The sequence below is a fragment of the Tenrec ecaudatus genome, chromosome 18, assembly GCF_050624435.1.
Source record: "Tenrec ecaudatus isolate mTenEca1 chromosome 18, mTenEca1.hap1, whole genome shotgun sequence".
Lineage (NCBI taxonomy): Eukaryota > Metazoa > Chordata > Mammalia > Afrosoricida > Tenrecidae > Tenrec > Tenrec ecaudatus.
Window position 1 is genome coordinate 52755406 of NC_134547.1, and position 23410 is coordinate 52778815.

A 23410-nucleotide genomic window follows, 5' to 3' on the forward strand; every position below is an offset into this window, starting at 1 on the left:
TGCCCAGCAAAGAGTCATACCATTCACTGTACCCCCATGTCCCAGAGGGACTCCCCTTGAGCCAAGAACTGTGTTTCATAGGGCTTTCAAGGGTTGATTTTTTTTTTTAAAGAGGAGTGGGGAGGAGTGGGGGGAGATAGCCAGGTCTTACTTCTGAGGCACCTCCAGATGGACTCAGCTCCTCAGCCTTTCGGTGGGGAGCCCAAAGTTTAGCTGCTTTGTCCCCTGCCCGGAGACTTGCAATTACACGGGTGCCCACAAGTATCTGTTTCCATTTTACTCGACCTTATAACTTCTAGTGGTGAGACCGTGGGCTACTTCACTGAGTTTCATTTTTCTCATCTGTAATGTGGGACTCTACCCCCCCCACCCCCACCCCACGTAAAGAAACGTCCCCACGGGGTTGAAGTGAGATAATGTGGTTCCACGGTGACAGGCAGAAGCTCTTGGGTCTTCCTGGCCAGGTTTGCCTTCTGACTCCATCACACACACATCCACCACGTCGAACCTGACGCTTAGTTTGTAACCTGTCATGGCAAGGACTCTTCCCTTCACAGGTTCTCTGCCAGTTTGCTCATGGAACTAGGTACCTCAATCAGGAGCTTGAAGAGCTGGTCAAGGCAGCTTTTATAAAGTGCCTGCCACAGGGCACCCACACTGGCTATTCCCAGTTTATGTTTGCTGCTTATAACCTCCTCTCTTTCTCCTCCTTTAACACCCTTGGCAAGGTCATTGCGTTCCATGATCTGCAATATATATTCATAGCAAAGAGGTCCAAAGCAAACACGCAGGAAAACACTGCAGGAAAGAGTCAAACTTCCCCGTTGGGTTTTCAAGGCCGTAACTGAAAGAAGACTGACTGTCCCATCATTCTCCTACGGAGTAGCTGGGTGGGCTCCCACTTACGCAGCAGAGATCCCCTAAAAAGGCCTGCATGGTTTACAAACAATACCACAAGACACACATTGGTGTCCAGTCGATTCTGACTCATTGGGACACTACAGACAGAGCCAGCTTTTTTGCTTTGTTTTCTTTTTCTAAAGAAGAGAAGAAATAGAAAAATATAGCGAGAGTTGTATTCTCTGATGGCTCTCCCATATTGTTCGGTCCTCTCTCCAAGCTTATTTGAATTTTCTCCCAGGAGGCCAGTCAATCTTGTTGCTCTGTACATCTGCTAAGTCAGAGAAAATTTACACAGAGGAAGGGAAGGAGGTACCACTGGGAAGGGACTCTGTCATGCAAAGAATGGAGTTTGTGGGGAGACAGGCTGTTGTGTCTGCAGGCCCCTGCAGTGCCCCTGAGTTCCCCCACCTCTTCAGAGACCTGCTCCCCAAATACCCCCACTCACCCCAGGGCTCTTCCAAAAAACTGTCTCCATGACCTTTTCTCTTAACAGTGGATTTCAAACAGAGCCAAAGCTGGAGGCAGCAGAAAGCATGCTTCAAGCCATACTGGGATGGAAGGATTGATTTCTTTTTTTAAAAAGTACTTATGTCTCAAAGCTTTGATGTGTGCAACCTGGGGATCTTGGTAAAATTCAGATTCCCATTAAGTAAGTGAGGGGAGTGAGCGTCTCTGTTTTGATGGCTGAGGTGGCTGGTCCACAGACAAGAACACAAAACAAAGCAAAGCAAAACAAAAGCCATCGTTCACTTCCCCTCTAGGATATAACATCTGAAAGAACTCCTAAGTATATTAAAATGTGACGTGAGGTAGCCAGGGCTGGTGAGAAAACATACCCACCTCTTAGCTGAATATTCACATCTTTGCATGTTGACAAGGGTGTCTTTTCTTATATTTAAAATATTTGGAGACTTTGTCAGGGGTAGGACGAGCAAGGTTCGATTTTGCCAAGCGTGTGTGTGCGTGTGTATGTGTGTGTGTGTGGGTGGAGGAGTTGAAACAGGGTTTGTGTGTGTACACATGCCTACCTTGTATGGTGAAGGGAATGCATTTAAATTAACTAAAATGAAAACAGTATATCAGGATGGGAAGTTCTAAAAGATTCTAGAAACCACAGCAAATCGAAGCTGAACAAGATCCTGTAAAGGCTGTAACATTTTTACCTTTCTTAAATCACATAATCTCATAAATAACATTGCTAGGTTATTCTTATTTATTAAAAGGTGACACATAAAACATAGCCTGCCTGTATTTCTTGTAGATGCATAAGGCGGTTTCCCATTCAAGGCTAAGTCTGAAACCTTCATTCCCGTTTAATATTCGGTCTCTTCCATGGTAACGGGTGATTTTATAGTACATTTAGCAGTGGATCAAGGTTGTGGCTGTTTGTCCTCCCTGGATACCTTCCTAAAAATATGTGATTAAACATCTCCAGCACTGTCATTTATTAACTGATGAGATTACCCTTCCAAGTGCTACGCACAGGTATGGTTTGTTTTGACTTTAAATAATGTTCTATTTACCAAATGAGTTTCCTTAGTGTATAACATCGTCCTGACACACTACCAACCTTTGCTAGAGATTGACAACACTGAATTTATGAACACTGGATAAGGTCATTTTCATATATATTCCCCCCACCCCCCAATTTGGTCGAATTGAACAAGGTATGAAAACCTTATCCTAGATGTCACAGAGCCACAACAACAAACCAACCAGCAAACTGCAGACAATTGTGAAGAAGATGGAGAAACTCATCAATCGTCCATAGCAGAGATACAGGTGGGCTCTCTGGGCATATTGTCTTACAGCTTCCCCTTGACTGACTTGGGGAGCAAGAGATGACAGGAACTCTGTCAGGAACCAAAGTACAGTCTGTTTCTCACCTTGGTGGCCTACCTATCACTGACTCATTAGGTAATGGTTTTTCTTGAATGGTTGCATATTATTCTACATTCAAAACATTGTTACATCAAAATGGTAGGTCATACATATAAATGTGATGAGGACTGTCGCCATGTGATTACTATGATCTAAATCAAGAGTATTGACATGTGGTGGGCATGTGTGTGCGTTGGGGGACAATTAAAAAAAATAACAGCAGATGATGAAAAAGTGTTCAGTCCCGGTGAGCTGGGTACAGAAGAGTTAAATGCTTCTGTTAAAATTTGGAAAACCCACACAAACCCACACACATGAAGCTATGTGTCACATCCGATTTTCCTTGACACACAGATGTGTCTCTGTATGTGCAAGCACTGTGGCCGTGGCACACAGACACTGTTATCGTCGCACCGGGTGCACATTTATGTCCTGCTGTTGGTATTTGCTGTGTTGCAATCAGCTCCATGTGATGAAACTTAAAATTCAGTTAATTACCATTATCATACTAGACTGGCCTCGGAATACACAAGGAACGAATCACTTCCCAGTCGTGTCACGTTTGTATTGTGCTCTAGTGGTCCTAATAAACTTTTCCTGCGCCTGCCTATTTCCAACACAACGAATTCTGTTAATGTCTCTGCTTTCACACAGACTACTTTCTGGCCATTTAGCTCTAAAATGTGGTTTGGTCAACGAGCGCTTCCACCCATCACGAGACAGACACGCTGTCTTTCTGCCCCTCTGTAAAGAATGGCGTACACAGAGAGGGAGAGTGTCCGAAGCTCCAGAAGGAGATGAATCAATTGTTTGGGATTTAAGTTCTGCATGAAACCCAGCTGGGAGGCTGGGCACACGCATGTGTGCGTACGTGTGTGCACCTGCCTCAGGTGCGGAGAGCCTCTGCTGATGGACACGGCTAATATTCTGCCATCTCTTTGTATCATCGTTGAAAGTTTCCCAGCCTCCTTGGGGGGCAGGCTATTTTAAGTGGGGACAATGGGCCACGGCAGACATCCCACATTGTTGGGCCGGATTGAGACGCACAATGCTGACTTGCATTCCTGCCAACGTATTGGTGCACAAGGCTCTGTCTGAGTAGGCAGAAGCTTCTCGGAATTGACAGTCAATTGTTCTCACAAGGCTGAAGATACAATTTGGCTGTAGCTAACTGCGTGGCCCGGTGCTCTTAACATGCAAACGGCCAGCAAAAATAATGGCATGTCAAGTGTAATTTTCTCACCGGCCGCTGACACCGTAAACTGTGATAGAACGTAATTATTTGGCATCTCGTGTCCTTCATACTAAGCACCACCCAAGCGATTTCCAAGTTACAGGGAAGAGGGAAGGTTAGAAGGTCAAATTTAAAGAGAGAAAATGAGTCAGTGCCTTGGAGGGAGAGAATTATAAATAGACGTGGCATCACCAGCAAGAGAGTTCTCTCCAAATAAGGAACTGCCTAGAAGCCCAGGTACGGAGGGAGCAGGGAAGAAAAGGAGCAGAGGCGGTTATGTAAGAGCGGATTTAGAATGGCAGACCACCGCAGCAGCGACGGATCCTGGCGCCCATCCTGGAATAAAGCCGTGAGAGGAACGAAAGCCACAAAACCAAAGGACAAGGGCTAAGACAGCACTCGGCTGAGAATCCATAGCAGACAGAGAGATAGATGACAGATAGATAGATAGATAGATAGATAGATAGATAGATAGATAGATAGATAGATAGATAGATAGAAACATGCATACATACACACATACATATATACACACACAGATAGGTTGGATAGGCTAACACACGTGAATAGATGGGTGGAGGCATACATGGATTGGTAGACGGATTGGTAGGTCTTTCAGCTACATAGACACCTTGGGCGGTACAAAGAATTAGGCATTCAGCTGCTAACTGAAAGGTGGGTATTTCACACCCACCCAGAGACGATCTACTTCTAAAATACCACAGCCATGGGGAACTCTTTGCAGCACAGTTCTACTCTGACACACACCAAGTCAACATGACTTGAGTCAACTCAACAACTGGGTTGCTTTTCCCTTTTTGGGTATACACAAGCACGCACAAACATTTGTTTGTACATAAAGGCAGAGATGTATCTAGATATGGGTGTGTGTGTGTGTGTGTGTATAAAACATTCATTTCATTTCCCTTTACCTAGGAATATATATCTGAAGTGCATCATTCTAAATGCATCATTCCTTTTCAATTGAGGAAACTAAAACGCAGAGATTTTCTCTCTCAGCTCCTTTGCTGCAAATTTGAAATAGAAAGAAGCAAGTTCTCCAAGAGATGCATGTCAATCTCTCCACCTGGACTCAAAAATTCCAACCCTGTTCTCTGTCTTCCAGCTGCCCCGCTCTGCTCCTGAAACACAGTTGTATGCGCGAGTTCCCCCATCAGGCTCCTTTTTCTGCCCTGCAGCCTGACTAATGCTTCTCAGCTCACTGGCTAGTGTTTCAGGGAAGCTCCCACCATCTCACAGAACAGATCGGCTGCCTCTCTATGGGTGTCCAAAGAACTATCTTTCTTAACCTTCAGAACAATTGTCTCAATTTACGATGGCCTTTGTGTATATGATTGCTTTTCAATGTTGTTCTTGTCGTGTGCTGTTGAGTCAATTCTGAGTTAGGGAGACACTTTTTTAGACAGAGAGAACGACTCCATAGGGGTTTCTATGCTGGCATCTGCATAGGGGAGCAGATTGCTAGGTCTTCCCGCCACAGAGCAGCTGATGGGTTCAAACTGCCAACCTTGTTCTATAGCAGCCGAGAGCTTACCAACGTACCAACGCACCCCTTTGTCTCCCTCTGGTGGCACAATAAATTGGGCGGCTAGCCACAAGGTCAGCAGTTCCCAATCAATGATGACTCCACAACAGAACGAAGAGCTTACTCTCATAGGATTTACATTCCCCGGGATCCACGGGGGAAGTTCTGCTCTGTTGCTCTCAGCTGGAGTGAACTCAATGACAGTGGAATTTTTGTTTCGCTGGTTGCTTGCTTGGTTTGTTACCCTTACACTCCACCACAGAAAGCATGAATCTGTGTTTGCTCAGAGCTGAGAACCCATTGGCCTAACGAAAATAAGTTCTCAATAAATGTGTGTGAATGCGGGGATCAGAGCAGCTATCCCGCATCAAGCTGGGTCCGAAATGAGGCGTGCGGATGGAAGGAAAAGAAAGAGATATATACAAAGTATGGGATCGGGAGGACTCCGATCTGATGGACTGAAGTCCCAAGTATATTTGAAGCTTGGATTTTATATTTTTCTTACGCAAGGGAATTGGTCACAAAAAACAAACATCAAAGAACTTAAACATTCCTAAACTCTTATCTATGCAAATGTTACTTAACTAGTCACAGTTTCTTAACTTTAGAATAACAAAAGCACTAGGTTCAAGGACAATCACACGGATATGCAGGATTCAAGAGAGTCTCAAAGAGATCGTAAATAGCTGAGTTATCCCTCAATGCTTTTAGCAGCAAAGTCACAAACAGTCGTTTTGCAATGCTTTTGTCTGCAGAGACACAGGGGCACCAGGAATTAGTCATCCATCAGTAAACACCTGGATCAGCCAGATGCTTCCTACATGTGAAGACTCACTAAGTCACCTCCCTGGGTCCAGAGGAATAGCTCTTGCGATGACATCAAGTGTCTACCTTAACACATTCACAGGCATTGTTCAAGGCTTACAGTTGCAAGATTTATTGAACCTATCACAAAATGATCACATGTGTCTTTCTCTGCCTTTAAGAGCTAGACAAATGATATATTTGGTTTAAGGGTCTCCTAAGTTATAATGTAGCCTGTCACTATTGAGAGCGCATCATTGCTACTATTGAGAATCAAATTGTTCACAGGCCTATGGTTACAAAGGCCACTGAGTGAGGCATAAACCATTTGCATTCGAATAGTAATGGTCAGGATGGTTCAATTCTACCCAGAGGCACCATGCAAGAAAGGCCTGGCTATGTGCTCTCATCAGGATCTCCAGCCAAGAATACCCAGGGGAGTGAATCTATCCTGTAACACTTGGGGTCCACATGAGTCCAATCAACTCAACAGCAAGCTGTGTGCATTTGTTTATTTCTTAGGTGTTTATAAAAAGGCCTGTCTCTATTTTGTCCCACTAGAGGGCTAGAAGCAAAAACGGGGTGTGTTCAGCTTGCCATTGTTAATTTAGAAAGCAGATTTATATGCCACAAGTAATGGACTAGAAGCTGCTGAACTCACTGTCCTGTGTTGCTTCACACCACTGTAAGGAGGGAGCTTTTATTAATATATACCTGGCAGCTTCCTCCAAGGGCAATGGCTTTAACAAGCCACCTTCCCCACTGTCACTACCTCAAAGTAGCCCATGCAAAATCAGTACACAGAACAGGTATTGGAAACTTGCCTCTACAACACCAGTAAGAAGGAGAGAACACCAAAGCAATGTATTGGTCCCATTATTGAGAAACAATATTAGTAGTAAATCCTATTGAGTCTATACTCTCTGTGTAAATGGCTTTCTTATTTAAGTGAATGGCCCCTAATCTAGTCATGCAAACTATTCATCGGAGTACTTCCTATATTCAGGTAATGTTCGAGGTTTGGAGGACACAGAATAAAGAACAAAGGAAACCAAATGCTTTTTCTTTATGCAACTTGCATTCCAGTGGGAGGCAAGCCACAGACAAGCCACAGAAAGTCTAGGGCACATTATAGAATGATTATCAGCAAGATGACAAGTATAAAGCACACATAAAGGGTATGGAATATAGAGGAGGGGCAGTTGTGATTTGGGCAGTTAGAAACAAGGAAGGCCTCTCCAGGGATGTGACTTTTAGCTTCATTCTAGTTCAGAAAGAACTCTACAGGCTGATGTTGGTTCTGAACAAGGGAACCCTTAGACGCCTTGCTCTACCTGTACAGTTAGTATTAGGCCTTCTTCCCGCTGCCACACCTAGCTTTCCATCCCACCAGTGGAAACTACCTCGTCCGTCACCCTTCACACTATAACAGCAACACTCTCTTCACCTTAACCAAATAGGACCGATGAAGGAACCTTTCTTGGGGTGTCAGATGATTGAGTTCACTCAGTGTTGTGTTGTTTTAGCTAGTGTTGTATTTTTTAGTTTGTCCACCATTCCAACTATAAACATCGACACACACACACACACACACACAATTCAGAATCTAATCATGACCACAGAATACCGTGTACCAGGTATTATGCATCCATCGTACCTGCAATCTCTCCTCCTGGTGGTGTAGTGAATTATGCATTGAATTGCTAACCGTGAGGTCAGCAGTTCCAACCACCAGACACTCCCCCAGGGAGAATTGAAGCTTCCAACTCCTGTAAAGATTTACAGCCTCAGAAACACACAGGGCCAGTTCAACTGTGCTCAATAGGGTCACCCATGAATCAGCATCAAATCGATGATGGTAAGGATTTTAAAAAATGATAAGATACTAAATGTATCTTATTTGGAAAAACTATTCGTGAGGTTTTATAATTTTTTCATTGTCACCCAGGCAGAAAGTGGAAACACAAGATTCAAGTCACTGGCGACCCCCTGTACACTCTTCCCTCTGCATCTGCTGCAGAACGATGCAGCCATCACAAAGGGCGAACGAAGCCAGGAGGTTCTGGAAACTCTGAGGAGCCAGGCCCTGGTGCTTGAACTCCTGCCTGCCCGGCGAGAGGCCCCACTAGGGTGACATGCCACCATGGAGCCCTTTAAAGAGCAAGTAGGCCATTGCAGGAGCTGATACTTCTCGGCGGGTGCCTGCAGAGAAGCTTGGCAGTGGAGTCATTTAAAGGGCTGGCTGTGGAAGAGTGTGCACAGAGATAAAGCAATGCCAAGCACTGGTGGGCACTGAGGCACGGAGCATTCCCGCACTCAGCCCGACTAACAAGCAGAAGCAGTCTGTCGGAAATTTCTTGTTGCTTTAGCTATAACCTAAGATCCTCAAGTGCTTCGCTATAACAATTCAGGAGCAATTTTCTTAGGAGACCATATGTACAACCAGGAATGTTTAGCAAAAATCCCTTCCACTCATTGACCTGTGGAGGCTGTTGTTTTTTGGGAAATGGACCGAGGTAAAGAGTAAGAAAGGACGTGTGTGCAGTGCAGGTAAGTGCTAGACCACCAGCTGAGAGTTGGCCATTTGGACCCACCCAGGGGCATCTCAGATAGTGATAGGAGGCCGGGCAAGCTGCATCTCAAGCCCTACGGGGCAGTTCTTCTCTGTGCCCATGAGCAACAGGGCACAGGACAAAAACAAATCTATAAAGCTCGCCACTCCAAATTCACTGTCATTGCATCAACTGTCCCTGTGAGTTTCTAAGACAGTACAACTGTACAGGAGTTGAAAGCTGCAACTTCCCTCCATTCGGCAGCTGGCGGTTTTGAACTGCCAACCATTGAGTTAGCAACCCAATGCACAATCTACTATGCTACCATGTCTCCTCTGCTGTGGGTTCCATGTTAGGCTGCTACCAGCAAGATCGGTAGTTCAAAACCACCAGCCGCTCCATGGGAGAAAGAGGAAATATTCTACTTCCATAAAGAGTTACAATGTTGAAAACCCACAGGGGCAATCCTACCCTAGCCTGTAGTCAGAACCAACTTGATGGCAGTGAGTTTATAGAGCGGCTGTCCCAAACCATGGCGTTCATGCGTGATGTTACTGTCAGATAGGGAAACTCAAGACTCTCAAAAGTGCCAAGTCAGGAAAGGAGGCCGAATGCATGGCCGCTTGCTTCTACCTGTATTACTTCTTTAAGGAATGGTGGTGAGATTAATCATCGAACTCTATGGGTCCTAAGCAAGCCTGTCTCTAATTGATTAATTTATTGCAATAAACATGGAAGTCCTCCTGGGCAAGTCGTATGCAGCATGCTTGATTTATTTACAGACAGAGTAAGAATGAGTACCTCCATAAAGAGTGAAATAAAGGAAACGGGGAAAGGGACCCATCTTAGTATGTATGTATGCATTTCCAGAATTTCACACAGTACAAAAATGACTTGCCTCAGGGCTTGTTAAGGAAGGTCCGAATAGCCAGAAGGTCAGAATTTAAAGACTTGCATTCTATGCTCAGCAACTATCAGGTTCAAATTGCAGTTTGGAACTCCGTCTCTAGTTACTGAGGTGTAATAGGGGATAGTGGCTATAATTTTGGTCCTGAGACGTTTCCATCGAATCCTATTGCAGGTGGAGAATTTATGAGCTCTCTGAGCCTGGTTTATTAGTCTATCTAAGTCGTAGTCTAAGGGAGTCTATACCCCAAACTCGCTGGGCTAGATGTGTGTTAGATTTCAGAAGTGTTCACGTTTTCAAACACATTAAGGTCTATAAACTGTATTGTAAGTCACACTTTCAGCTAGGTCTGAGGCAGTAACCTGTAAGCAAGCAAATGAACATTTCTGCAGCCAACTATCTGAATAGTCAAAGTCAATGGGATGCATCATGACTATAAATAGCCTCAAGTCAGGGTTTTCTGCTAACAGAGCTTGTATCAAGCATCCAAAAATAAAATCTGTCAGATACAAGGTTGATACAGACGGGGAACCGCAGAGAATGTGGCCCTTCTATACCCTAAAACCTGGAACTGAACCCACTCAGGGGGATTAGCTGGAAGACAGATAGTGCTATAAAGTGACAAACAACCTGGGGGGGGGGATCGAATAAGAAGGGTACAGGATGTGAGGAGAATTACTCTTCAGAACAAGTAGCCAAACAAAACCAAAAGGAGAGCATTTGTCATTACTCCGAGGGTAGGAAGGGGCAGGGAAGAAGGAAGAATGGATCCCAGAAGGAAATTAATGAAAAGACTGTCAGCACATTGAGGTAATTGTACCTGTCACAAAACTCCGTGTATGTAAACTGCAGGGTCCGAAGGTAAGCTTTGTAAACTTTCATCTAAAAAGAACTCTGTAGGTGAGTTTGATTCTCCACATTTCATGTATTAGTTCTTAACATTTCATGAAACTTTCATTATTGGTCCAAAGGTGACTTCTTTGAGGAAAGAGAGCATTGTCTTGTTCATTGATTCCCCCCATTTGCCTCCTCAACAAGTGTCCAGTGCAAAGGAAGAGCTCAATCAATATACGTGGAGTTCATTTTATGTTTCTTCTTGTGAATTATTCTATTAAAGACAGAGATGAGGTTTTCTATGGTGACTGGGTATGACCAGCTGTATGGCACCAATCCCATCCCACTGCCTCATAGCATCAAGCACAGGTGTCCGTACAGCAACCACTACATAAGTCTTATTTGCACAACCGTCTCTTGCCACGACTGCACTCATCCTGGCTAGTGCTGCTGCTGACATGTGTTCCTTGGCAGCTCTATAAATCTCAAGGTCACATCTAGGCACAAGTGGGCTCCCTGTGACACTTTTTCATTCGGCCTCTCTAGGTGGAATGGAGCCTGTGGGCAATGAGGGGAAAATTCACACCTGAGACACTCAATTACTTTCTCAAACAAATGTGTGTAGAAGCAAGAATGAAATCAGAAGTTCCTAGTGAACCACAAAGAGTTAACCACAAAACGTCAATATTTAATAATATATATATTTAAATTGCTACACTTGGAAATAAATAACATAAGCATGATTCACTTCTGAATATCATTTACCAAAAAAATTAGCCAGTGGCAGGTTTCCAGCCAGGATTGCACTGAGTGTCAGCATTAACAGAAGTTTGAGAAGCATTTTGAGAAATGAACGTGCATGTGGTTGCTGTTGTTGTTGTTAGGTGTTGGGGAGTTGGTTCCGATTCATAAGCACCCTAGGGAAGACCTAACGAAAGACCGCCCCGTCTGGAGTCATCCTCACCAAGCGTTGTTATATTTGAGCGTCAATTCACCTCTCTGAGGACCTGCTTCTTCGCTGCCCCTTTAATTAACCAAGCTTCCTAGCCTTCTCCATGGACTGATCTCTCCTGACCATGTGTCCAAAGTGTGGCAGACGAAGTCTCACCACCCTTGCCTGGAAGTAGGCTTAAAGGTACGTGGCCCTTCACGAACTCAGAGTGCTGTGCAGAAGGAGGTGGCTCATGGAGACGTAGGGGTCATCTCCCTACCTGCTAGGGTTATCTCACTCACCACACACCCTCCAACCAAAGATTCTGCTTCTAGTCTTCTGATGGTACCTGATGCTGAACGAGTTCGTCTTCTATTACCCTCACGGCAGAGTCTGGCTCACTCTACGGTAGAACCCGGTATTCGACCACATCAGGACTCGACATCATGGGATTTTGACTCAAAATGTTTAGAAAATTTTGCATTGGAGCCCGAACAAAACATCAGAATCCAACCTGAAGCATGCACCCGGCATTTGTAAACAAAAGCAGTTCTCGGGTTTCGGTAACTTGGCGTTAGTTAGTTAGTAAGCTCTGTGTAAACCGTTTGCAGCAATGTTCCAAGCGTTTAGCTATATTTTTCTTCATTTTTGTAGGGTTTTTTTTTTACTGTTTTTACATTTTAAAAACCCCATGAGTCCTAAGAAAGGGTTTTTTGAAAAGAATCATCATGATAAGGAACTTATTGACCGTGCTATTGATATTGTTTATGATAATTTAGTAAACCCTTTTAGAAAACAGTTAAGGGAACGCCAACAGCAGACCACATTAGACAATTTTTTTTTTTTTTTAAAGAAAGCCAGTCAGAAACTAGTAGGAAACAAAAAAACAAGCAAAGAAGGGGGCAGGGAGGCAGGGGAGCTCCTGGAAAGCAGCTACCAGTTGATTTTATGGAAGGGGATTCCCCTTCGAAACAAAGACTCTCTCTCCATCCCTCCTCTCCACACCTGTGTCCACAGATGCAGATCCTCATCAGTCTGTAGGTATGGGTCAGACTGTAGCTGTTAAGAACTTTTTAAATGTTGTGTTTCTTATTTAAATTATGTCATTTAACTCTGAACTTATTTGATTTGAAATTTCTGTGTAATGGTTTATATAAAAAGGCAAGGTTAGGGTTAAAAACTTGGTGGATTAATTCATTTTCAGTTATTTCTTATAGGAAAATTTGATCCGGAATTCGACTGCATGGTATCTCGACAGCTCCTTCTAGAGCACATTAGTGTTGAGGTCCAGGTTCTACAAAAGTACAAAGCCCTCTTTTGGACTCTATTTCACTCTACTTTGCCTTCTTCCACCCTAAAAACCAAACACACTACCATCAAGTAGATTCTAACTCACAGGGATTCTATAGGACAGGGTAGAACGGCTCCTGTGGATTTCTGAAATTGTAATTATTTTCTTTATAGGAGTAGAAAACTTTCTCTTTCTCCCTTGGGCCACTGGTAGTTTTGAACAGCTAACCTTGCAGTTAGCAACCCAATGGGTCACCACAACATCACCAGGGTCTTCACTCCACTCTAAATGAATGATTTAAACAAACAAATAGGCCTGCAATTAGAAATTCATGGCATCAAAGAAAAACAACAGAATGGTCCCCTCCCCCCAAGAACTGTGATGGTGGGAATTCAAACTGAGCAAAGAGTTATACTTCTTCAAACACTCAATGCTAGAGAAAAGATTTGGCATTCAGATTTCTTTTGTGAGCTGGGCGAAGCAGGGAGACTAGCTTTTGCCAGACATCTGATGTGTCCACATTCAAGACTATGCTTTTAGGTTCATTCAAACTCCTCCGCAAAGTGACTGGTCATCTACCCAACCTCGTGGCTTCGAAGACTTACAGCTCAACCTGCCAACAACCGTGAAGAGTCTATGTTACAGGCTCGAAAGGCTACAAGCAGACTCTGAAATGGGGTTCTTAAAATCGGTACTTACCCGGCCAACAAGAATCGGTTCCGGTCCAGAGAACTCTTCCAGGACGAACATTTGATTCCAAACCCAGCCTCTTTTGGAGCGGTTCAAAACTCGCTGTTCTTCACTCAGCCTGTTTCGCCCCAAAGAGGATCCACTCACTAACACTTGAGACTGATTCACTGGAGCCATGTAAATGCAAGGCGGAAGCGTGATCCATAATATTATTAATGGCGTCCAGAGATCCGAGAGCATTTCCGCTAGCCGTTCTGGCATGGTCCCACCAGTTAAGCAAATCACCACGAAAATGAGACGATTATTTCTTTTGCCTCCGGTCTGCAGCTATCCAATTCATCATGCAGCGCCGGGCCTTATCGCAGCTGTGACACGCGTTTACAGTCCAGGGAAACACATCGTCTAAGTAGTTCTTCTAAAACCGCGATCCACTGGCTGTCCTTGTCATTGAAATTTCCTGCAAAAAGAATAAAGAGAACAAAGAGAGAGAAAGCTAAGGGTTCACTCAAGCAGGTGTGAAGCAAAGCCACGGAGTTTCCAAAGCACCTACGTCATCAGTCCCAGGCGTGGCCCAAACTCTTGAGAGACAAAAAGTAGGTCTGAGAAACAAGACCCTGGATGGAGCCTGTTTCTTTACGCTTTATCAAGATCACAGTACAGTTCGTCGCCCTGAGTCACAAGGATCTGACTTTCAGACCACTTGTAAGGGCTCTGCCATGGGACTTTCTATTCCCCTAGAGTTACCGTCTCGGAAACTTACAGGGGCAGTTCTATCCTGTCCTGTAGGGTCGCTATGATTGGGGATCTCCTCGATGCCATTGAACTTGAGTTTTTGAAAAGTATGCATCCACACCTTCTCTCTCGACAAATTCTTCTTCACATTCACCTTACTCATTGCAAGTGACGGCGTCAAGCCTGTATTGTGCTTATCAGTAAGGCTCAGGAGAGAACCCCATGAACCTGTTCAGACTTACTTTCTCGCAAATTCCACTTAAAGGTACACTTAGCAACTCATCTCGTTCACAAGCCAGGGACAGCCCGCCTATGCTTATTGTGTATATACAAGCATGTTACTTCCGAAGGACTCCTTCGAGTAATAGCAATCCTCCATTCTTCCCTTACCTCTCGCCCTCTTTCTGGCCCTCTGCTTCTAGTCTCGGTACAGTTGCTTTTGAAAATGCAATCCTGTGTACAATGAAATTTTGGAGGGGTCGGTGACTGAAGCCCCACTCACGGCAAAGCGTTGGCTGTTGTTAATTCGTTTAAAGAAAGTTCTCTTCCGTTTATGTGGAACTGCATGAGAGAAGAGGGATCTAGTCTTTAAAGGGAAATAAGAACACTGCATAGGAGAAATCCCCTAATTTCCACCGTCTCGGCTGCCACAGTCATTGCAAAGACTGGTTTGGTCCGAGACACGGAATGCAATTCTCAGCCTGGATGCTAATAGTTGGCGAACACAGCCAGCATGCTCCCAGAGAGGAACGCTGTCATGTCAGGCATGTGCCTATCATCAGGACAGCGGCAGGGCTTCCGTTCTAAATGTGCAGTTGAACAGGAGATTTAAATTATGAAAAGCTCCTTTGGGAATGAAATATGGAAAAACTACAGTTTTCAATCGGGGAGAGTCAGAACAGGAGGACCAAAATGAAAGAAAGAAAAAGGAAAATCCCCATTACCTGAGGTGTCAAATACATTTTTTGCTTACCTTCAGCGTCGCGAAACGCGTTTCTTCCCTCTCAAAAAAATTATTTTTAAAGAAATCATGTTCCCTGCAGCTCCCAGAGAGAAGCCTCGCTGAATTAAATGGGAAAGTAATTCCTCAGGACACCACTGGGAACAGTTTGGCTGAGGGAATTCATAATGGATTAGGGGAGCCTTTCACCTGTAGGTCCTCGGTTCCATTCTGGCTCAGAATGGGAAAGCAAGAAAGTCATTAACGTGGGCTGAGCTGCGGAGTGGCCTCCATGAAGTCAGCTGAAAGGGCCAGACCTCAGATGCTGGCAGTGTCTGATCTAAGGAGATGGCCGGTGGCCTGGGCCAGCTGTCACTCTTTGTCTGAGCTCAGAGCTTGGTGACTAGAACTTTGCACCTGAAAGCGACGCTTCACTCCAAAAAATTCTGCCTGCAAAGGAGACTCAGCAAGTTTGGAGAAAGAAAAAAAAAGAATAGCTTTCAACAGGGGCCAAGTCCAAGAAAACAGTCAGGAAAAGATCCCCTCGCCTTTTGTTTTTTTGACAATTGCAACACAGGGAGGAAACGGAGTTTTCCTGAAAAACAGACCCCCCGCTAGGATAAGAGCTCTCTCATCTCCAGTGTGAGGTCCAACCATGGTGGTTCCCAAATGAAAATCCAAACACCCTAAAATAAAACCTGGAAACAACTGGGTCTTTCTGATTTGCCAATCCATTTAGATAAGCAATACTGAGAGTTCGGCGACAACACACTATGCCATCCTGCCTCCCAGATAGGGGAGTGACAGAGTAAAGCTGAGCTAAGCATCACTCAAGGTCAGTGGTTCTAACCCACCGGCTACTCCGCAGGAGAAAATTGAAGCTATCTGCTCCTGTAAAAACGTACAGCCTCAGCACCTCTACATAGGATCTATACAGAGGATCTATATAGAGGATCAGTGTGCATCCTAATCGACTTGATGACAGCGGGAGAGTTTGTCTACACTGGAACCCCAGCACACCCCACTAGTCATTTCTGTAACGATGGACCAGAGACTCGAGTTCTCTGAACTTGGAAATAGTAGCATCACAGGACAGTAGGTTGTTTCAGAAACCAGATGCACAGAAAACAGTGAGCCCGGGGAAAGCTCTCCATCAAGTGTAGATACTGTGCTCCTCAACCCCTGAGCCTGACAATGAGATTAGTGACCTCAAAGTCTGGTAACAAAGACAAGCAGATAAATGGACTAAAAGGAAAGCTCTTGACTTCTGCGGTGGGAATGTGCATCAGGTGGTATCCAGAAGGAGCTCAGAAATACAGCCCGAGGTGGCAAGTGGGAGGCTGCAGGTGACGGCTGAGGAGGTAACCATGAACTTCAAGCTAAACCCTCCTCAGGGAAAGGGCCCTTATTCTCTCAAGATAAACCTGGCTTCATGAGAACCCAAGCCAGAATGCTCAATAACTATCTGTGTGGCACCTCCTTGTCAGCCTCAGTTCCACAGAGGCAGAAGAGCAAGGCGGTTGTGTGAATAATTTCTGGTGTCAGCCTGTGGAGATTTAAACAAATGTTGCTCCGTGGTCTCCAGGTTTCCCCCTTGACAGCTGTATATATAACTGTATACATATATAACTTAATAATAACAATAGCAACGATCATATGAAATAGTTTTATTTTGAGGAGCGAAGGAAACAAGCTTGGTAAAACACGCTGAGAAAGCTAGCCTGTATTGTTCTTTTAAAACTGCACCACCTACTGCGCAAGTGTATTCTGACGTCTGTTTTGTTGGTGGTTATTCTGTGGCAAGAAAGCTGCTTGAAGGAGGAACTCATCATTGAAATGTTGAGACGGAATTAGCCAATTATGGGATCGGTGGATGTAACCGGGCTTTCAGAAAGACCAGAACAAAATGACTAGCTAATCCAAGATCTCTGAATCAAGCGGTATCTATGGTCATATTCAAACTATTAGTGATGAGATCACCCAGGCTAAGGTCGTTCCATAGCCATCCTTTCCCGCTACACTCATCCTAATCATGTGCTAGAGGGTCCCCTCTTCTCTGAATATTCCATGTGAACAGAGGGCATGTTGGATTTGCCCAAACCTTGTGCCACTGCAATGTCCACTGTCTCAGGGGAAAAGTATGGAGACAGGGATGATTCCAACCTAACTACGTATTTTACTTATTGACTTTTATTTTTTTTCCTTTGGAAAGATGAAAGGACTTCCCTAATGCCCTGGAGTCCATACAAAGCTCGGGAAAACTAAGCCCAATGCAGTAAAAACGCTTTATCAGTCCGGTTATTCCCACCACATCCCCAGATTGGTGCTAGACTCTGAATTCTCACATACTGCTTCTCAATAGTTGCCAGATTCTTGTATCACCCATCACACTGTGAATTGTCTTATATGTGCTAAGTGTATGAAACAAGGGGTAAGCTGGTGCCATTTGTAGTGAATAGAAGATAATTCTTAAATGGCAATGCAGAAGTTCCAAACATCAACTTCACTACCTTTGAATCAATTCTGATGCTTAATGAACCGATAAAACAGAGTAGAACTTCCCCAGAGCATTTCTTAGACTGTATCTCCTTTAAGAGTAGAAAGCTTCATCTTTTTCTGGCAGAGTATCTGGTGGTTTAGAACTGTTGACCTTGGGGTATGTAATCTACACACTACATCACCAAGGTTCCTCCTAAGTGATTGGTATTCTAAGATTTTATCTTCACCTGAAGACGTCCCACTCTGCTGAAAAAGTAGACAAGCCGGTGAACATTTAGCAAGTGGTTCTTCAGGAGGAAGAAAAAAAGAAATCCATTCTCGGCATGTAGTGAATTCTGATTTCCCTGACATACATCTCTCTCTTGGATGATCTGAAATTACCAGCTAGACTGTCAACTCACTCAAACTCACTGCCATCTAGCCAATTCAGACTCATTGTGAGCCCCTTGGACAGAGCAGAACTGCCCCTGTGGGTTCCCGAGACTGTAAACCTCAATGGGAGAAGAAAGATTTGACTGTCAACTGTTTCAGAACATTTCCATGCATTTACCAAGCTGGCTCTGGTATCTGGAAGAGCCTGTTCCCAACACCCATTGGCAGGGTGCTACTGAAATAATATGCAAACCCATGACCTGGAAATCTTTGAAAAATCGAAATCCAGAGAGTAGAGAGTATGTCTTTCTAACACCCTCTCCTGTGGTGTTGATGCTACTGATTGGAGGGCAGCACGTTAAGACCTTCTCTTAGAGAAAGCCTGATGCTTTTGTGGACCTGTTGTGAGAGTCACTTTCCCCTGCCACTTGATTCCAAGGTCATGGATGATGTCCCACATGGTGCACACAGGAGGATGCACACACCTGGATTTGGGGAAATCCAGCATTGAGGTGTGTGGATGTATGAGGTGGCGTGCAAGTGCTCTTGTCAGGCACTCTCCCTGGTCACATCCCATTAACCAGTTCCCCGGGGAGCATTGCCCAGCAAAAGATTGTGTGCTCATATGCATCTTGGGGTGGTGGAGGCATGGCTTTTGAGGTGATCTTGAAGAGAACTGGGATTTCAGGGTGACATTTACAACCATGCTGTTTGCATGCTTGCACCTCTGCTGTGGGCATAGCTAATGTGATCTTCTTTGATGATCAGACTCTTGTAGAAATTCTTGAGATGCGATGCTGTGTCACTGTTATCAGAATTAATAAACTCTGTGAATAGTAGCCGCATGCACAAAGTGCTTACTTCTATGCAAAGAAGAAATTGAGTAAGGCTGTAAAGCTTGGTTAAAAAAAAAAAAAGAACAAGAAATCAATTTATTTTTAGATTTCCCAACCACAGTATGTCTGTCTGGCCAAGGAATCCACTGTATTATCATGCTGCTACATTGATTTACACCCAGATAGGGAGATGGGGAGACTGCATAGTCTCTCTGGAATTCTGACGTGTAAGCAGGTACTTAGAATCCTCTTCTATGATAGCTATCGTCTCCTAGGGAAGAGATGTGTAACACCCCTTTTCCTTAATACTCACCTTTTAGAGGTAGTTCTAATTACAGCCTGCCTCTTACTCTGCTAACCCTAACACTTTGTTAAGGTGAACTTGGTCAAGTCTCAGATATATTAAAGTCATTATGCAAAAACATAGCGCATCATTGATTTCTGTAAACACTGTGGATGAAGCTTCCAAAGGATGGGCCTCCCTTTGATGGGAGAAGTTATCAAATAAAAAACTAAACTAAACTAAATAAAAATGGGCTTTATAAACATATCAGGACTCTGTCCAACAGATTATTGTGGTTGAAAGGAAATTAGGCTTTTATTATCTACTGGGCTTAGTGGCCACAATATTTCATGGCAGCAAAAATGACACACAGGAGCAGAGAGTCTGCATTAAAATGTTTCTGACCTTGAATTTGGAGCCATTAGCAGGCTGCTTCAAAACAGGTAAATGCATATTGAATTCAAAGTGGTATTTCCTGAACACAAGGGATGCGATTCCGCTTGTGGCCCCGTGTGATTCACAGCAACCCACCTTCCGGCTATGGCAGAACAGGTCTTTGAATTTTATTGGGGGTGATATTTGCAAGTGCCCCAAAAGAAAATAATGCAAGAATATCTCCTTTCCTAAATCCCTGTAAATTCCCTGAGCAGAACCTCTTGGTAGTATAAGAATCTGAAATGATTTGTATAAAGAAAATGTGTGTGTGTGTGTGTGTGCGCGCGCATGTGTGTGTGTTTCTCCCCTCAGTCATAACACATTTGGTCATTCAACTTTCTTTGGCGTCATGACATCAGATCGAATATGTATCCAGATGTCAATCTGTCTGAAAGCATACCATTTGCTTGTTTTGACACCCAAGATAATACTTTGAGGATCCATTGCTATGTTTTTGGTATTCTTCTCTCGAGTGCTCTCTCTCTCTCTCTCTCTCTCTCTCTCTGTCATTTTCTTTGTACCGAAGCTTTGGTTTTCATTAAAATAGCTGGATATCCAGACAAAGAAAAGAAAACCTTCTCATCTTTACTCAATTTGGAATCAGACACTCATTATTCACATCTTAGTAACCTCAAGTTCAGTGGTTCAAGGCCACCAGCTGGCTCTGCAAGAGAAAGATGAGGCCGTCTGCCCTTGTAACGACTCACAGCCTCGGAAACCCATTACGGGGTCACTGTGAGTCAATCAACTTCATGAAAGTGGATTTGGCTTTATGTTTGCTTGTTTACAGAAATTTCAGAAAGGGATCAAGCCAGCAACAAAACCAGAAAGATGAAAAAGAGACTAGTTCTCTAATGCAAGGAGACCTGGTGCCACAATGGGTTAAATGTTGGACTACTAACTTCGAGGGATCAGCAGTTCAAACCCACCAGGTGCTCTGCCAGACAAAGTTTAAGGCAATCGGCTGCTGTAAAAATTCACAGCCTTGGAAACTATGGAATGATTCTACTGTGTTTTCTAGGGTCACTATCAGTTGGAATTGCCTTGGTAGTTTTTGTGTTGTTGGTGGTGTCTTTCAAGATTGTACAGAGTAAGACTATCATTTCTAAAACGTCTTTGAATCATAAGTGAGGTTAAGTATTGAATAGATTGAAAATAAATCTAGAACAAATATAGGATAAGACCACACTTATAAGGATAAGAATCAAGACAAAGACTGGCACACCAAAGGGAACAGATTCTGAGGTTCCCAAGGGAGGGAGGGAGGGCAACATGGAAGAATGATGTAATAGATGAGAAGGTTGGCAGAGATTGATTTGGGTGAGAGAGGGGAGGATGGGTGGCCCCAGGTAGGAAAAGAGAAATCGGGAAGGGACGAAGGATACAATATGGAGTTGGGGTTGGCGAATGGTTTAAACTGTTGAATGCAGAGTTGATGGTCTAAAATATAAATCCTCCCACCTATTTCACAAGAAAAAAATCATTAACAAAAGAAAATTAATCTCTCTTATCACTAGGACTGAGGAAGTTGTTTCCTAAGTCTAATCTAACTCTCTCTCTCCCCTGCACACCACCCCACTTCTCTATTAAAAAGCCACCTGCTTGGCAGTCTGTAAGACTCAGGTTCAGTATTCAATAGGCAAAGATGCCAGGGGTGAAAGCAATTTGGGTCGGCTTCCTAAATCAAAACAACCAATCAGGGTCAGGCTAAAGTTTACCAATCTTGAGCATTGCAGGATTGTGAGCAGTTCCATGGGTTAGTGGTTAAGAGGCTTGATTTTGGAGTCAGACCAAAAGAGTGTAGATCAAGGATTAGCCACTCCTAAAATTGGTGGGAGGCAGATTTTGAATCTCCATACTGGCAAGTGAGGAAATGGAAGCTCTGTTTAATACTATCTACCTTGATGGAGCAGAAGAAAGATATGGCAGTCAACTTTCAAAAAAGACTCCAAAATAAAAGAAAACCCACTATTTTGATTCATAGACCCTCAATAGGGCAGAGTAGCATTGCTCCCAAGGGTTTATGAGATTTCATCGTTATGGGAGCAGAGAGCTTCATCTTGCTTCCATGGGATGGCTGGTAGATTTAAACTTGTGGTTTGCTGCCCAATTCTTAGCCCACAGTGTCATCAGGGATCTTTGGAAACTAAGCATGAGAAAAGTCTGCTCTATTCTTTAAGGTGACTATGAGCTGGAATTACCATCATAGGTTTTAAGTTAACTTGAAAGACTACAGAAAAAATTAAATAAGTTATATAGAAAAGCTTTTGTCGATGTCACAATAATAATGCCTATTTATTTAGCATGTGTCTTTGCCAAAGAAAGCACTGATTGGTTAAAAATATTATTTCAATTTCTTGATGTGTGTTATCAATGGGGAGAAATTTAAATGGTAAAATATAGAGGCAGGTAATCAATAAAATAACCTTGACTAGTACTTGATTTAAAAATGACGGCATGAGCCATGATGGGTCTCAGTGAAACAGAATTTTATGAGTAACATTCTCCAGCCTTAGGTAACAACTTTCAACATTTTAATTAATAACTTAGCATAATTTGATTTGGCCTCTGTAGGGCCATATTTTTGTTCTCATCCTCTGCCATCTGTGCCTCTTTTTTTTTCCCCCCACAAAGGAGATGTCCTTTGCCACCATGAGTAGTGAAAATGCTGCTCCTCCTCCCCGAGACGGTGTAGTTTAGCTAAAATGAGAATAACTCACTGAAAGCAGACCTTGGTACTGTGCTTCCCCAGGAGAAGTTCCATTGCCTTTCAGTCATTGACATTCAAGTGAGGGTGAACCAAGTATGTGGGAATTGCGAGATGAGGTCCATCCAACCTCTCAGCACTACTGAGACGAGACCTCGGAGAAGACCGTGGTAATTACTGATTGAATTCCACTAGCGTCTTCTTTCAAAAATAGAGTCGATATCCTTTTTATATTCATCTCAAGGAAATTCAGTGCTACTGATGACAGAGAGAGATTAGAAGTTTCCTACACTCTCTTAAGAAATGGGGAAATGGTTAAAATCAGTTGAATCGCATAACCAGGCTACAGAGTCAGTGATACTGAAATTGAACCGCAGCCAAGACTCTCAGTATAATCAGTCAAGATCCTGCCAATTAGATTATACTGTCTCGTAACCACCCTGACAAGTGCACCTCACTGTCATTCTTTCATGTTTCAAAGACTTTATAGCTTAAAAGCCACCCACCAACACTGGCTACGTGATCTACGGACCCAGGTGAGTAGTAGATGGGTAGTCAGTCAGATAGATAATGGGTGATCCTTTGACTAAAATAATGAGATATCCCTTAGACATAGGGTGCACAAATATTAGGGAGATTGCTTACACGACTAATAAACTATATTGTCTTGCAACTACAATGTAACACTTTTAAAAAACTTGCAGAACTATTTAGATATTAAACTAGGTAACATTATTTTTGAAAACATTTCTGAGAATCTCCATTTTGAAGATGAAAATACTTGGACATAGAAAAGTACTATTCTGTTTGTCAAGTTCAAGTACCGACAGAGTAATGAAGAATGGGATGTGTCCTGGTAATTTTTTATATCAAATTTGGCATGCTAAGGGGTCTCTGAAGATGAGTTTGCACACACGAGACCGATAAGCATTCCCTTGTAATATTGGCTTCCTTCCCCCTACAATGCTACTAATTTTATGCTATTTTTGTCACATTAGGAATCCAAGTTTTATGCACTAATCTATCTGGGAAA

General features: G+C 43.5%; 1 protein-coding gene across 1 annotated transcript in view; it reads right to left on the reverse strand.

The window, feature by feature from the left end:
* Positions 1 to 23410, reverse strand: part of CDH8 (cadherin 8) — a 447886-nt gene that overhangs the window by 418730 nt on the left and 5746 nt on the right. The window contains exon 2 of the mRNA XM_075536968.1: positions 13583 to 14030. Coding sequence (XP_075393083.1) covers positions 13583 to 13834 — 252 coding nt within the window. The 5' untranslated portion in view covers positions 13835 to 14030. The remainder of the gene's footprint in view (positions 1 to 13582; positions 14031 to 23410) is intronic.